Source organism: Parasteatoda tepidariorum, chromosome 1, assembly GCF_982258835.1.
Source record: "Parasteatoda tepidariorum strain Cologne lab strain chromosome 1, Ptep-v5.0, whole genome shotgun sequence".
Taxonomy (NCBI): domain Eukaryota; kingdom Metazoa; phylum Arthropoda; class Arachnida; order Araneae; family Theridiidae; genus Parasteatoda; species Parasteatoda tepidariorum.
In genome coordinates, this window is record NC_141755.1 from 105,859,088 (window position 1) to 105,877,553 (window position 18,466).

Genomic DNA, 18,466 nt, shown 5'->3' on the forward strand with positions numbered 1-18,466 from the left:
AGCACTATTCCGATTGATTAACTCATTTGTACCTTTACCTCTCGATGATAAGTAAATATCACATTCACGTCCAAGTTGGTGAGGTAAGAAAAAGGTTTCACCTTGCTTAATCCCAATGTGAGTCATTAATTCCCGATCAAGGGTTTCGAAAATTTTATCAGAAACAATAAGATCGCATAAAGATTTAAAATCTGTAACTTTACGTATTTGGCAGTAATAGTCAAAGGATGCACATAGTCTAGAAGCAAACTAAACATAACTCTCTGACGGTAATTTTCTAGCCCTTTTAAAATTATTCAGGCATTCTTGGGGAGTAGGTTCAAATTCTTTTAAAACCAAATTTTTTAACTTTTCGTAATCACACAAATCTCCCTGACTAACATACACTAATAAATTATTAACTCTATCTCCTAAAAGATTTAACAGAATCTCGGCTTTAAATTTATTAGGCACTGATTTATTTTCGAATGCTTTTTCTAACGAATTGAAAAATAAATTAAACGATTCTGACTTAGCCGGCGCTGAAATTGTTAAAACTTTAACACTTTTGATTAAACTTTCCAAACTATCAGAATCTGTTTCTCCATTCACTGCTGTCTGAGATGCATTAACTAGGTTACCACTAATTTTTGCCAACTCTAACTGTTTTTCTAATTGAGCTAACTTTAATCTTTCTAACTCTATTTCCTGTTCCGATTCTCGTTTAGCTTTTTCTAACCAGTCCTTTTTTTCCTCTAAAACATGCCTAATTAGATCACGCACAAACTCAATATCAGTTTTAACTATATCACTATTTTCAATTAAGAGCTTTAAATCTACTATTTTAGGATTATCTGGAATTATTAAACCTAATTCCTGAGCAATCATAATCAACTCATATTTTTTAAAATTCAATTTAAGTGCCATATTAATATCAGCTACTACTAAAACAAAACTTTCAAATTAGAAATGCTATCAATTAAACTCACACCCAAATCGAAAGCAATTACTAAACGAAATTACTTAACAATGTAAACAAAACACAAAACGAAAGCAACTCTACTAGGCAATATTAAACATACTACTAGGCAGTATTAATACATATCAAAAACACTCACCACAGACCGAAAAGAAACAAAAAACACAATCGAATAAAATAAAAAAACATATAAACCAAACTAGGCAGAAACGAAAGCTAAGCCAATTCAATTCAATAAAACAAGCAACACAATTCTCAAATTACAACTAATCGAAATTCCACTTACCCTGAAAATCACAACAAACTAACACCACTACCTTTTCAGAATCTAATTAATAAGCCATAATTTATAACTCCCTACGCAACACATGTGAAATCACGATTTTTATTTTACTTTTAAAAAGACACTTCACTGACCTCTATCACAATTTTAAACTCACAAAATACATTCCCTAGTCACTGACTAACACCTCCGAGCTCATGTCGGACCAAAAATGTTTTATACACCCACAAGAAAGCTCTACACAAGAAACAAAAGCACCACACTTCACAACGACATGGACTGTATTTATTAAAAAGAAGAGAAGAAAAATGTATATGTATATTAATAGCGCCATCTATAAAGTAGCAAGGCAAAGCGTGAACAGTATAAATGACTTTTTTAAGTGTGAATTTAACGTCTTTTAATGATTAATGTCGAAACCTGCATTCAATTAGATCCTGAAATGGCTAGCTAATAGGGCGCTGGGCCCATGTCCGAGAGTTCGAACCCCGCCGGTCGAAGACTCACCGTGTAGTAAAAGGTGCACGTTAAATCTGTCAAGTCGCAAAGTCCTCCATGTTCCCATAACGAATCAATACCTCTGGGGGTACTGAATTGGAGATTGGTCGTTCTCTGATTCAGGCCAAAATTACGATCTGCGGATGAATGAATGGATGCATTAATGGGTTCGCCTTATAAACGGGTGGGGCAGAAGTCTAATTCTTAACTCTTAATTTTTCATAGATGGCATCCCTCTACCTTAACAGGCAAACGTCAACAAAACAAGTCTGCATTAAACTATTCTCTAAAGCAGTTATTCTCTTGATTTTAACCTATGTTTCTCAATTCTAGAGCATGACCAAAAGCACAAGAATTCCTTTTAGAACTGTTTTAAAGAAAGGTTTTAAGAAACACTTGTGGAGAAATCTAAATTTTTTGAAGCTTTCAAAAGGAGTGCAACTTTCATTTAGATGAAAAAAGTTCATAGGGAAGACCAGAACGCACCTTGAGATGTCAATTAGTAGATGTGATTATTTTTTTTAAATTTATAAATTATAATTTATCATAAAATATAAACAATTGAACTATCATGTTTTCACAATACATTTGTTCAAGTGGTATTTGGTAGCAATCAAGATTTGTGGATTGTACGTAAAGAATAAAGCACACTATTTTTGGCGATTATGAGCTATAAATGTATGAAAAGAATCACTAACGAATTTTTGAAGTAAGCATTAGTTCATATATCATAAACATGCAAGATATAATAGTTTCCAAACTTTTAATTGAGATCCGAATTTGAAAAGCAACGTTTAATTTTTTGTATTTAATGTATTACTTTCCAATCTAAAATTCATATGGCATTAAAAACCCTCTAACAGCACTTTAAACAAGTTTGATGTTTGGTTAAATAGTTTGCATCGGGATAGTAGTTGCTTCCATCTTTACATATGCTAATTAACATCATAGCATGGTTTGGTTTAATAATAAAGCCACATGTGGGTATATTCAAGAGGACTAACTAATGCTTGTATTTTAGACTAAAAGGCTCTGCATCGAACAATGTAAATGAAACCTAGACAATGAGTAAATAATGGTTAAATATTACAAACAATATTTGTTACCCAGAATTCCTTCAACGCAATATGAAATTTGTTGAATAGATAATTTAAAATAAATTAGAAAACGATTGTTCTAAGTATGCTTATGGTTGCTTTGAGTTATTTATCGAAAGCAAAAATTTCTAGATGGAAATTTAGTAAGTGCTTCGGTTTAAATATATTTCTCAATAAAGTTCTAATATTTAAAGTTATGAAAGGATCTGCTTTTGTCAAAGTAGTGTAAGCATTTCTGTCCGAATGGATATTAACTTTAAATGATAAAGAGTATAAGGCTACAATGAAACAATATACTATTCTAGCACGAGACATTTTCTTTAAAAAAAATTTTTCTGATTAAAAATAATTTTTTTGAACTAATGAAAAATGTGAACAAAAATTGATGCCCACTCATTTGTCTTTTTTTTGTTTTATTGACTCATTTAAATTAAACATTGATTGGAAAAAAACGGTCCCAGCTGCACACGGAAGTCAAACATCATTGGCTGCTGGCAGTCAGTAAGCGGGTGGGTGAAATTTTTGATCAACCTGCGTAACGAACGAGAGTGCGTGGTATCGATACTCGTTAAACTGTTCTACCGTAAAATGCTTGACTTCGAAAGCAGGTCATTGGGATACGAAAGCAGGGGAGCCATCCCCTCTGCAGAGGATTAAAATTGCGATGGCATGTCTTCGGATCATCCTTAGGGATGCTTCCCAGACAGTTGTTAATCGCCAAATGTGCAGCTCTAGTGTGACGTAAATGAAGTACCTACCTACCGTACTTACCAAATTAAACAAACAATAAAAAGCGAGAACTTTCTTTTACTAGCCTCAGTTTACGTTTGAGATAAATTTTTTTAAATAAACGAATAATTCATACATAAATACTCTATTATATGGTTTTGATTTTCAAACTCATAATCTAAAAGTTAATGCAGCTTTCGAGTATTATATGTTTTTGCTTCACTTTGGTTTAATAATTTAATATATAGAGCGTGTTTATTATTTGAAATTTGAAACTGAATTCGGAAAAGAACATTTGTTCTGATAAGATCATATTGAAATTAAGTTTATCTCACCACTGTCAAAGTAAATTAAGTTAATTTGGTTTGGTTTTTTATTTATAGTATTTTTTAATTTGGGTAATTTGATTTTTTTTCATTTTTTTTATCAACTATTAAATTTTAGTACTATAGAGATAAAGTTGCTCTTTTAAAATAAACTATAGATAATATAATCAAATTACAGCTAGCTGTATGCTTAGTTGGCTAGGGAAGTAAAAACACAACAATTTTAAGACAAACGGGAATATGACTAACATTGTGCTCCATTAGTTTTCACTTTCCAGGCAAGTTGGAACCAATCTATCCCAGGATGGCTGTTTATCAACAAGCCACCACTGGTTATAGAATCTTAATACACAATTCCTTTTAGAAAATTTAACCACTTTAACATCATGGCAACAGTGAAAAAATCCTTTTGGAAAATGTGACGTCAACTTTAGAAATTTATTAATTAGCTATTTAATCGCTTACTAGGCACACACAAAATTAATTTTGCAAGGAATAATAAAATGCTAGAATGTTTCTGTGGAGCCATAAAACACTCTCAAATTCATAGAGAAGGGAAATCCAAGGAGCATTCCCTCTCATGGTGTGTAGTGTTTTTTAAAAGCCCTTAAAGGCGATTTTTTATTGGGCGTTTTTAGAAAGTGCTTAATTTTCCTTTTCCGAAAATGAGATTTTCTCCGCGTATTAAGTAAAAAGCGTAGTTTTCACATTGTTCTATTCAACGCTTTCGCAATTCATTCAAACACAATCCATTCATTCCTTCAAACTATATTAAAATTCAGCGTACCATCGGTCCGTATAGCTTATAAAAGCGCCAATCATTTTACATATTTGATGAAATACTTGCTGGCCCGCATGTGCATATATTGAACTGGATTCAGTGAGAAGGATTCTTGCACTTCCATGTGCAACTCTGCTGCATTTTCCAAGATATTCTCCATTTCAGGTTTCATTTTCCATCCTCTGAAATCAAACCGAAAAATCTCGATCTTTTTATGATGGTTAATACAATAAAAGAAAGAGTTCTGTGTCAGAAACTAGTTATTTTATCATGATCATGTAAAGTCTTTGAAAAGTATTTTGCCTTATGTTAATGTATAGAAAGCTTAAAATTATATTTTAGCACTTAAAAAGTATTTAAAGGTGCTTATTTTTTGTTGAAAGACTTGGCTACTCACCCTGACTTTCAAGGAAATTTCATCAAGCAAAATAAATTTTCCGAATAAAAAGAAAAATATACTTATTTAAAAAGGGAAGTTTCCCGATGAAAAATGAATTTTTTGTATTAATTATGAAAAAAATGATAAGGGGAATAGGGAATTTTCTCATAGGGAATTTAATATGCTGAAACACAAACTGATTTTGAATGATTGTAAGTGAATAGATGCTAGATAGAGCTGCGCATGCAATGAGCCCCGAATTTCAGTTTCATTTGAATTTTTTGTTGCCATTCTTAGGGATTAGTTTTTACCATTTATTTGGAGTTCTTCAAGATTTTAGGGTATCTTTACCAACTTTTATAAATACCCGTCAGAAGAATGGACGCTAAAAGAGTTGGTCTAATGTATATTTATCAATATACTAGGAGGCTCCGCCCCCTGCTCGCTAACGCACGCCAACCCCCGAGAATTGCTACGCAATCCTATGTGGATCACGCCGTGAACCATGGCTCGTTGCGCTCACTCGCCAATGAACACAATGTTCTAGCACAATGTTCTAGCACAAAGACATAATATATTATCATCAAAGACATAGTATTTTATCATCAAAGACATCGTATTGTACTTATGTAGAAGAATTCTACCAATGTTGTTATTGGCTTTTAAAAAAGTATATTAGCTATTTAGATTGTACATGGTGAAAAAATCAAAACATTAGCTAAATAAGAAACATATTAGCAAAATAAATGATCAAATATTGTTTCACTAATATTCTGCATTTTAAAGCGTGAAAATTCAATGCATAAATAAACGCGAAATATAAAAAAAATCAATGCATTCAATACAAACACTTAAACGTTTTTTAGACGTTTAGGTAGCTCCCCGTAGAAAAATATCAATTCAACAGCGGCCTTTTAAAGCATTCTCACTTCAATTAATTAATTAATTCCTAATTGAGTTTAAATTAAATATTGTCATGTTTTTAGTGCATGAATCTGAATTGAACAACCTGATAATGCTCACTCTGGTTATTGTTATCTGGTTGCTCACTACGTGCTCTTGCGCGCCGAATCCAATCAATTAAAAATGAAAACTGTTGCCATCGCGAGAAAAGAAATATCATCGGTTTTATTGATACATACATACGTACGTATTAGCGTTTTATATACACTGGTTATCATAAATTAAGGAAAATTCACAAAAATCGCGATAACTCAAGAAATTACACATGGAATTTTATGAAACTTACCCACAATATACAACACATAGTAAGGTATTAAACAACATAAAAAGAAATTATCAGACATTAATAGTAGTATAGAAATTAGCACATGTATAAAATAAACAAATTGGAAGTATCGGTTTGCAATAGAAAAAGTACCTTTAATATGGAATATGATTGCCTCTAGAAGCAATACAGCACAAACAGCGATGTGTGATGCTTTCAATTATGCGGTCTATCAGTTCAATAGGAAGTGAGAGCCATTGCTCTTGTAAAGCAGTTGCAAGCGTGGCAAGGGTCTGAGGGGGCGGATTGATGGCAGATACACGCCTCCCTAGAGCATCCCAAACGTGCTCGATAGGATTCAAGTCCGGGGATCGAGCTGGCCACTCCATGCGAGTAATTGTTTCCTGTTGAAGATAATCATCAACAATGCGAGCTCTGTGTGGTCTTGCATTATCGTCCTGTAACAGGAAGCAATCACCAATTGCCCCGGCATATGGGCGCACATAAGCATCAAGGATGTTGTCTCGATAAACCTGAGCATTCACGGTTCCCCTTGGAAAGACATGGAGGTATGTGCGCCCTCCTAAGGATATGCCTCCCCAAACACAGACACTGCCTCTTCCGTATGCATCTCTTTCACGGATGTTTGATGGATGATAACGGGTCCCAGGTTCTCTCCATATCAAATAACGTCTACTGTCACTTTCTAGACTAAACCTGGACTCATCCGTAAAGAGAACAGGCCTCCATTGATCTGACGTCCAGTGGACATGTTGTCGGGCCCACTGCAAACGGTCTCTCCTATGGCGTGATGTGAGCGGCACGCAAATGGCTGGTCGTCTCGCATACAGACCACCTTCGTGGAGCCTTCTGCGCACAGTTGACGTTGACACCAACCTTCCGGTGGCTGCAGCAAGAGAGGATCTAAGATGTGTCGGAGTAGCGGTTCTATTCCTGCGTGCACTTAATGTCAAATATCGGTCATCGGCACTGGTCGTAACAGTTAGCCGTCTTTGACTGAACCTCCTAGATGCCGAATCTGTGGTTTGAAATTGCCTCCAAAGTCTATGAACCACAGATGGACTCACATTTAGCCATCTGGCCACTTCTGATTGACTCTGCCCTGCCTCTAGTCTGTACGCAACAGAGTTACAGGATAAAAATGATCAGCAGACATTTTTTAGAACACTCATTTTTTTTTATTATTATTTTTTGATCTGTTGCCATTCGCAACTCTCATAAAAGTAATATGAATAGTCATGTGACATATGATGTTCCTACAAGTCTCCCGATGGCTCTCCATCGTAGTTCTTCAGGCAAATGATGCCTAGAGGTCATTATTACGAATTGGCTATCTCAGATTTTCAATGTCGCAATCACAGTAAAATTTGTGTGCTTTCTCTCAAACTTGGACTTTTATGCTCCAGGCAGATGACGTAAGCCGAGTGCAGCGCCACTAATTTGCATATTGCAATTTTACTCAGCTACTCTTAGTGGACAACATATGCAAATTTTGCACGGTTTGGCTTACTTTTGAAAGAGTTATCGCTATTTTTGTGATTTTTCCTTAATTTATGATAACCAGTGTAATATAGATACTAATGTCATTAGCAACAAAAAATAATAACCGTAAAACTGTTAATAAGATCAGACGCTGATTAAAAGAACTTTATCTTAAAATGTAAATGTAGAATTACATTATTCTAATAAAAATAATTTTGAAAAAACAATCCTCCTAAAGTTTTATTTTAGAAACAAAACAAAATCAAAAACGTAATAACAGTACAGGCAATTTTAACTCTTTAAATTAGGGAAATCAAAATATTGATAGGAAAGCAATAACTTCATGACTGATATCAATTCTATGCTGATGACAACCGAACCAATATGAAAATGAATGTGGGAAAACTGGATCCTACCACGTGATTTTCCAGCCAATAAAAAAGTGAAAAACTGCGACACTATCATTAGATTTTTATATATTCACCTTATTCTCGACCACGTTTCATGTTCTCCACGGTAGGAGGTAGTATTTGTAGAGGTTGTTTCAACTTCCGGTATAAGATTCAGATAGAAGAATTTCTGCTGATGTAAACCAAATTGTGTAAATATGCATCTTAACGATCATGAAATTGCATATCAATTTAGGATAATTTCCCAAAGTACTTCTTTTTATATCTTTATATGATATTTTAAAATATGAGGAGCACATTTTTTCACAAAAAACGCAGCATAAAAATTAAATTAAGAATAACTAAGTATTCCGAGTGTATACAAACAAAGCCGGAGCGTCAAAAAAAGAAATAGTCTCTTTAATGCTATGACGTCAGAGGAGGACCTCAAGACTTCCGGTAGCGTTTGTTTGTTTTTTTAGGATAGATGGTGAATAGTAAGATTTGACTATTCCTAAACTTCTTTACACACTAAGTGTACGTGTATCAAAACAGTTTTTCCTTTATCCTTAAACCTTTTGATACTTTTGCATTCATCATAAGTTTTCCAAACTCATTTAAATTAAAATTACATCTCAGTTTCTCGTAAAATATATGTATTAATACAATTACATGCGTAATACTATACAAATTTAGGAGAAAAAAAATTATGTTTTGGATTAAAATTCTTTAATGTTAAATTAAAATGAATTGTTTTTAAGGGCAATTTTAGGGACTATTTAGGTCATCAAAATTCGAGCTACAGAATCTAAAAATGAAAATCAAAACTTCGTTAAAAATGGGAAGGCGTATTCAATGTAGCGTGTCCAATTTTGTTACTTTAAAAGTAGCCAGTTCTAAGTAATTTTTCAGAGTGCATTCTATTTATTTTATTATGTTACGGGGAGTAATGATTAGATCAATTGAAAATTTATTTGAACCATATAAAACATTTTTGCAAGGAGTGTATGATGCAGATAAAAAAATTCTGCAATGAAATTTTTATTGTAATAACCTTAAAACCTTTGTTTTGTTCAAGACTTCTTTTATTCAAATATACTTGAATGGGATGAAAAGAATTGTTAAAATGTATTTTTCTCAACAATTATTTGCAAAATCTTATATTTTTACAATGTAGTTAAATACCATGATATAAATACATGTATAGAAATCAATGCTTTCTATTTTTAACGAAACGTCTTTCAAAATTCTTCATTTGCTCAATCTTTTATTGTTTTTTTTTCCTTTTTCAGGAAATAATTACTATGAATAGAAAACTAAATTGTCGTAACAAATTTTTCATGTTTTTGAACTGTAAAAGAACTTAATAAAGCGTAGACGAAATGTTTCCATTTCTTTTACGAGTCCAATAGTAAACAGTCGAAAATATAATTATTATGGATGCAAAAGAAATGCATTTTTCCTGAGTTTTGTATGAATTCAATACATTCGGTACAAAAGAATTGTGTGCCATTAAGCATTTCAAAGAAGGTCCGAGAAAATGAGAAGATTTTACTGACGAAAGATGCAATTACGGTGAAGTTGGCGCTTCTACTTTAATCGTGATTCTTTGAGTAATGAGTTCTATTTTTAAAAGTTCATAGAGATTTAATCCTCATTTTCTTTCAGAAGAAAGTTAAGTAAGGCTGATTGCAATATCTGTTTTCATTTAAAAAATATGTTTCAATAAGTAATTGTACGGCCTAAAGGTCAATTATAATCAATAAAAATTGTAGCTTTCTATAAAAATATGTCTTAGTAGATTTAAGGTCTGAAGTTCGATTATAATTAGCAAAAATTTTATTATAATTAGCAAAAATTAGATTTAATTTTAATTTTCTTTCAATATAAAGGCTAGTTGTAATATCTGTTTTCATTTAGAAAACATGTTTCATTGGTTAATTTTAAGATCTAAAGGTCAATTACAATTAGCAAAAATTTTATTTAATTGCATTGTAAAAATTATTATAAAAAATTTTATTGTAATTTTTCTTAATCAATTATAATCAGAAATGAGTTCTTACCTTACATATTTTAATCAATTATTTTAGTTATGAATTTTGCTTTTAAAAATTCTTAGATATTCCATTTTTTCTTATAGGAAAGGTTTTTACAAACGGAATGCATTACTTTTTTATAGGAAATCAAAACATTAAATTATTTACTTTAAGGTAGGTAATATGAAGTACAAAATACCTATTTACTAAGTAAATAATGATAGCAACTTTTTTTTAAAAACTAATTAGTATTATTTTGTTTATGCAGTAAATAAACTGCTTATTTACTGTTAATTATAACATTTGTGTTTTTCATAATTTCCAATATTTTCATGGCAGCAATAATTTAATTTATAAAAAATTGTTTTAACAAAATTAATCAAGTGAACTCAATGCATATTTTAACAAATTTATTTCGAGGAAAAATAATAAAATGTTCTAGAAAAAATATTCATTAGGAGATTATTCTAAACGGAGAGAAAAAAACATGTTTTATTTTTCCAATAAAAAATAAGATATATTAATGCCTTTTAATGTAATATTAAAACATGGGGATTTAATTAAAAAATGATCTCTTGAGAAATAACGGAAATTAATATTTATGAATACTGTCTAAATGATGTTTATATGACATTTAATTAAAGAAAAAATATATAATTTCTTTTTTTTAATGAATGGAGTAACGAAATATAAAATTTTATCGACATAAATTTTTGATATTTAATCACTTCAAACATCCCTAATGTTTATTTGGAGTAATTAACAATTTAGATTAATTTAAAATAATTGCATTTTAATTTATATATTAAAGTCTATTTTACATGTTTTATAACTTCCCTTAAAAATTGCTTGCCTATCTCATTTTATTAGGTTTTTTTTAACTGTCATCAATTATAAAGTTTTAATAATCTTCTTAAAGATTATTTTAGTTAAAACGCATTAAAGATTGAGTGCATTTGAGAGCAAGTGAAGCATGCTTTCACGCATTAGTGATTAAACTAGAATAAAGAAAAAAAAATAATTCTATAAAAATATTTTTATATTTCTAAAGAACTTTGAGGTACTAGAGATTTTTTTTATCAATAATTACATGATAAAGTTTGGCTAATTTTTCTCTAAAAAAATAACACTAGTGGAAGAATTATTTGCCTTTATATTTTAATTTTTATCCTAACATATTTCACTGCAAAAAAATGTGAGTTGAGTAAATTTGAAAACCTACCAAGTTTTCTTGGAAGAAGTATCACTTACCTAACTTTACTTAATATTCATACGGGCATACTGAATTCTTATGAAACAGTTCATGCGCAATTAAATCTTTATTTTTAAATATTTAAGATTTTTTTTTTAATTTTCAAGATTTTGATGAAAATTAACAAATTTTCATTCCACTTTTATAATTCATTTCAGGCGTTTAGAGTAAAGTGTTTAATAAATAAATTTTTGTTGATTTTTCTTCAATAGTAATTTTATGTTTTCTTTCCCATAAGTTATTTAATACGTTTTCAATTATCAGTATATTTATACGAAATCATTATTTATTATTATTATACTTGTCAAAGATAAATATTAATTATAAAGCCAAGCATTAATAATTTTCAATATAATTAACGCTTGGCTTGCGCATTAAAGATTGAGTGCTAATAGCAAAAAATTATTAACTTATTAACAGATTAATGGACAAAACGTATAATTATTAGCGTACTAATTACCTCGAATAAATAGGTATTACTGTAATAATGGTCAAGCATAATTATTTCTTTGCATATTTATCACCAGAAGACTAAAAAATCATGATCTCACAAATAACGCTTTCATGATTTTAATATTACTTTTTTCTCGTATTTAAGTATTTGTTTAAGTATTTAAAGTTCAAATAGCTGCGCGTAGAATGTTTTTGATGTTTCGAATAAAGATCAATTGGATTTTATGTATATTAAGTAATTTTATTTCGCAAATTTTAATTATTTTATAGTGCATATCTCAATATCTATAGTAGACAAGGTCAGTGGACACAATTACAGTATCTTTTTTTTATCTTTTTATTTGCTTTTTATTTATCTTTTTATTTGAAGGTCTACTTCTTTCCCTGTGCAAGTTTATACAAAGAAAAAGGAATCATACGTAAAATATGAGTATTTTTACTATGCTTGTTTTAGTAGTCCCAATATAGTAACTAAGAACAGTAACAGCATACTAAGATAAAACTGTACTTTTTTCTCAGTGAATTGCAATAAAAATAATAAGTACAATATTCATAATTTTACATTACACATTTTATTAATTATATCTATTATTTACAAATTCATGAACAGTATACAGTGAACACATTTGTGTTAGACTTTTATTAGCATTATTTTAAAAAAATATGCCTATAAATGAAAATATGAAATAAGTCTACTTTTTTCTCTGTACTAAATTTTGAAATGAAAAAGTAATCAGTAACGTATGTGAAACTTTATTATGCATATTTTAGTTGTCATAGTTATAGATATACTAACTAGAAACATCATATGGTAAACGCATTATATAATATTTTATTAGAACCAATTAATGAAATGATCAAATTTTTTTGTTAATGAAACAGTAAACAATTGAAATAACTATTAGCATTATATGTCTAATTTTAATATGCTCATTTCAGTAGTCAGTTTAGGGATATACTCACTGGGAACAGTAAATAGAAGACATATTTTTATTTGAACCATTCAATAAAATGATCAAAAATCTTCCTTTTTTTATTAAATAAAAAAGAATTAAAAAAATGATCGTAGTATAATATGCATAATTTAGTCAATTTATTAGAGGAATATTAATTAGATACAGTAGATAGAAGACACATTATATTATTATTTGAACTATTCAATAAAATGATAAAAAATCTTCCTTTCTTCTTTTCTTTTAAAATAATAAAAGAAAAAATGACCGCAGTATTATAATATGCATATTTTAGTTATTCTATTAGCGATATACTAACTAGAAACAGTATATGGAAAACATAGTTCATTTTCATTTGAAACATTAAAAAAAAACTATTAAAAATCTTCCTTTCCTTCTTTTCGTCTAAAATAGTAAAAAGAAAAACAAACATAGTATAATAACCGTATTTTAGTTATTTTATTACAATATACCAACTTGGGACAGTATATAGAGAATGCATTTTCATTATATTTTTAATCGCTGCATTTTATAAAATGATAAATTTCTTTCTCTGTACACAACAATAAAAGGAAAAAAAAATATCATTAAGTCCCCCGTCGAGATGACAAGCGTTAACTGTTGGTGTGCATTACAAGTCAAGTGAAGATGATGACGGCGTGGAGATGAGGATACTCAAGAGCATGCGCTATATTCACCCCGCCTAGCCCCATCCACTCTTTTAGTATAAAACGGAGAATCAGTCTCTCGTATTTTCCACTCTTTCGCGTGGTCGAAAAGTTTCTGATTTGTTCGGCCAAGTTTACCAGTTGCTTTACATTATTGGATCTAACAACGGCAATTTTACTATCTGTATGTTGCGAATTATTTTAATTTCAAATCATAATTGAAATTCATTTAAACCGAAGTATTAAAATATTTCCTAAATAGTAATTTAATTTATTAAAAAAAGAACATATTAAGAAATATTTAGTGGTTTTATTATTGTGAGTAGCATAATCAATGAATAGCCTAAAATACGCTTTAAACATAACACAAAAAAATTGTGATTGGACAGTTTAGAAATTTATATTTTATTTTTATTTAAATTTAAGTAATCATAGTGGTATATTACATAGCTATTGGTCTTAATGGTTTTAACCATTAACATGCTGTAAGGGAACAGTAATTTATAATATGATTTTTATTTGTTTTTGCTTAAGAGAATACTAGATTAATTTTATGCATTTTACTATTTAATATTAATTTAGGGAAAAAATAGACAAAAAACTATATATTAAAGTAAGAAAAGTAAAACCTAATTGAAACTTTTCTCTTATAATACATTAACGATTATTTTACAATAAGAAACAAATTTAAAATTTGAAAAACATATATCTGATCAAAAATGTTTATAGGAAAACCACATAAGCTTGTATCTGTTTTTTAACTAAATTTTTTAATGTAAGAGAACTTTTAAACTATTGCATTGATATGATTTAAAGCAACAGTATCCAAATAAATTGGAAAGAATTTTTTTTTTAAAATTTATCCAAAACGTTCTGATAACATGGACTTGGATGAAATTCTGAACGATGTTGGAGACTATGGAAAATACCAAAAGCTAATGCTGTGGTTTGTGCTTTTACCATCTCACCTGCCGTTCAAAACTCATTATTACAGTCAAATTTTTATGTCCTTAACACCTAATCATTGGTGTCAAGATATTATGGCCGATTTAAATCGAACTTACAGACCTTTAACAATGTGGTCAAGAGGAGAAGAAAATAACCTGAATCCAACAATATCGGAATGTACTTTATTAAAAAACAAAACAATAGATTTGATGCTTAACGAATCTTTGACGTGTCCAAACATGCTTGAATATGACCGGAGTATACTCAATGAGGAAGAGTCAATAGTTACAACGGTATGTTTTTAATGCATTAGTATTTTTAAAATAGAGTATATATTTTGATATTTTTTCCCCATGTGAATGCAAATTCAATTGTAATATCTTTATTATAATCAGGAATTTAAGAATTTATTATTTCTGACAATTTATCATCTATGTTTCAGATATTTTTAAAGACAGAGGTGCAAAAAATTATAATTTAATTTTCACACTCAAAGTTACGATTGAGTAATAAAAATTATAGTTTTTGAGATCTTTCGTAATAATTTGTCTGAAAGTAAATTTCTTTTTTCCTTAACCACTAAGAATTATGACCTACTGTTATTTACAAGTAACGAAATTTTACGAATTTTTTTGAACTCCTTAAGCAAGTCAAAATACAATAAATAAAAAACAAAACAATTTAATTGATTTAAGAATTAAAAATCTTCTATTTTTTGTCATTCGAACAAACTTTTCTGAAGTTCTCTTCTTATTGAAAATAAAAAGATAGACTCAAAGCTGAAGTACTGAGAGCAAAAAATGATGAAAATGCCAGTTTTACTTTGACCCAAAACAACAATTTTGATTCCAATATCATATAATTGTTAACTTAGTACTATCTTTTAGAGCTACCTTTTTATTTAATAGTAAATTCATGATTTTTTTAATAATATATATTTATATAGAATTAAATAGGAAAATTGCACTGTTTTGAATTTTGTAATCACTAATTTTTTTTAAAATATTTCTCTTATATTATACTTTTGATTACTGGTAGTTAATTTCTTCCTCAGTGAGCATTTTTCAGCAAGCAGGCTCGTGAATATCATTAAACAGTAAGGGCTTCTTATGTAATGGTGGAAATTTAAATAGGTCAATTTTGTTTGAAGATTTAATATATTTTTTAAAAATATTTTAAAATGACCTTCTATTAATTATTATTCTCGATCTAAAAGATTCATATTTTAAATAAATAGTTGTACAAAGGAGCTAAAATGACCTTCTATTAATTATTATTCTCGAGCTAAAAGATTCATATTTTAAATAAATAGTTGTATAAAGGAGGTTTTTTTTAATAAAAATAAATGCATGGATGTAAAACATGAAATAAATACTTATCTTTAAAGTTAGAATACAATATGTATTTAGATTATTTCATATTAGTTAATTTTACAATAGATATGAAATTAGAATTTTACACCACATGAAATGCTTCGAAAGAAGCAAGTTTTACTGAATGCGATGAAGTTGTATCGTAAGCTTAACTAGTATCATTAAATATAAGTTCTTTAAGAATCACAGGGTATTAACTAGTTTAGACTGAAAAAATTATGAACAATAATTACTTGAGCGGAATGGAGTAAATATTGGTAACTTTAAACAACTATAGTAAAAGATGAGAACTTCAGAAATTTATAGATGGCTTAGATTAACTGAAGGTGTGGTACAACATTTATACGATCGTAATGCAAAAAAAAAATTACAATAGTAATATCTGCTTACAACGTGCCAAAAAAATGAGAGAAAGAAAGAATCAATTACTTCCATTTTTTAATTTCATAAAAATAGTTTGAGAAGAAAGTAAGAATTATTTCTTTAATTATTACTGATAATGTACTGATGTGTTGAAACCCACATAATAAAATTGAGTATTTTAGCTTTATTTGCTCTCATTTTATTATATAACATTATTCAATGCTTAAAATTAAGTAGCCATGATTTAGACCAGAAGAAGTTTGACCTAGGATTACTACAGTACACTTTAATTTTTCTCCCATTTAAAATGTATTATTTTATTAATAAACTTAGATAATTATAAATCAATTAAAATGATTAATTTTAATTATTTTTGTTAAGTAAGCATTTTAAACGTAGTAACACAAACCGTTGACTTTGAAGCTTATTTTACTTTTGAAAACTTAAAGTTGAAATCTGAATGAAGTAATGTAGTTAAAAATGAAATAATGCAAAACAAAAAATTGTTTCAAAATAGAAGATAAAAAAGTGCACGTGAGAGTGAATTGATCGAGCTACTATTCTTACTTTTTTCTTCAAAAATGCCATAAAAAGAAAAGATAAGTGTCTAAAAAGATAGTTATATGAGAAAAATCTATTGGCTATAATCGAGGATATTTCAATGTGAAAAAAAAACCGTTTTAATAAGTAACTAATATTATACGGAGAAATAAGTTGAAAGTTGATTTTGTTGTACTAAGACTCAGGGTGTGTATCGTTTTTAAAAAATGCTTAAAGGTGCTTATTTTTGATTTACGTTTTTTAAAAGTTCTTAAAGTTGCTTTTTATATTCGGGGTTTGTAAAAAGTGCTTAATATTCTGTCTTTTAAAAAGGTATTTTTTTCTTTGCCGTGTCGATTGTCGTTCGAAATTACAAAAAATGCATGATTTTTCTCTGCAACATTTAGCAGAAACTAGTTATTTAATCATGATTATGTAAAGTTTTTCAAAATATTTCGAATTGTATTGATATTAAGTTTATAAATTAAGAACTTTAAGCGATAGAAAAAAATACTTTTTATTACTGCCCAGATCCTAATTATGATTTCTTTAGAAAATGATTAAACCTATTTTTGAGTGCTTAAAAAGTACTTAGAAAGTGTGTATTTTTTGTTGAAAAATCTGGCTACGCACTCTGAGGCTTTATTGTAATTATTGGTCATTTTTTCATCCTATTTTACACATTTCAAATCTTTATAATCGAATGAATTAATAATTACTATCAAAGTATAATTGAGCCTTAAATAAGGTACATATTTTCTGCAGTTATGATATTTCTAATTATTTCTGAAATTATAATAAATGGTAACTATTTTACTGTCTTGAATTAAAATGAAGGAAACAACGAGTGCTTAATTAAGGGATTTAAACTGAATATTTTTAAAAAGTTACTTAGCATTAGATTCCTGATTCCTAGGTTTCAGTTATTTTTTTAAGGAATTTTATGTTGAGTTATTAAAGAAGACGTTCTCTTTGCTTAAACAAATTCCATAATTTGAAATTTTATCACCTATATGGTATCTAAATTTTTAACATAATTATCATATATAAAATTAAACAGTTTAAATAATTTAATTGTTTTAACAGTAGTTTTACAATAAATTAAAAAACAAGTAGAATATTTCCCCGAGTTAAACATGTTTTTGAGACATAATTATTTCATAATTAAAGCTAGACGAAATCGAGACGTACTATGTCACTACGTTTATATAAATTGCACATTTGAAATGCAATCAGTTATATTCAAGCTTGTCGAGCTTCAAAATAGTTCTGTAAATCGTTCCAAAATATACTTCTGATTAAAGCATGAAAGTGCGTTGCAATATACTCAACTGAACATAATTAATTACAGATTTAAATGGTTTACTAACAATTCTTGCTTATTAATACAATTGTCTATGTAATTAACTTTTATATAAGAAAAAAGAAAGTAACGCTGAATAGAGTTAAATTGCTAATAAAAATTATCAATGCAATTCCAATCACGATTAATGTTTATTTTAAAAAAATGTAATTTTTAACTTTTAAATTATAAATTTGTAAAAAGTTCTAAGAAATATAATTATTTAAAAACAAAAATATAAATTCAGAACTATTTGACCAATTTTGCCTCATTTTTATATTTGCATTTAAAAGTACATGGTTCTATAATATATTAATGTAAAAAAGTTTTGTACTTTTAAAATTCAGAATTTGTCAACTTTTATTCA

At 28.7% G+C, this 18,466-nt stretch overlaps 1 protein-coding gene across 1 annotated transcript in view; it reads left to right on the forward strand.

Moving 5' to 3' along the window:
- The first annotated feature begins 13,621 nt into the window (after nt 1-13,621).
- LOC107436603 (beta-alanine transporter) overlaps nt 13,622-18,466 on the forward strand; it is a 164,787-nt gene continuing 159,942 nt past the window's right edge. The window contains exon 1 of the mRNA XM_071179363.2: nt 13,622-14,774. Coding sequence (XP_071035464.2) covers nt 14,415-14,774 — 360 coding nt within the window. The 5' untranslated portion in view covers nt 13,622-14,414. The remainder of the gene's footprint in view (nt 14,775-18,466) is intronic.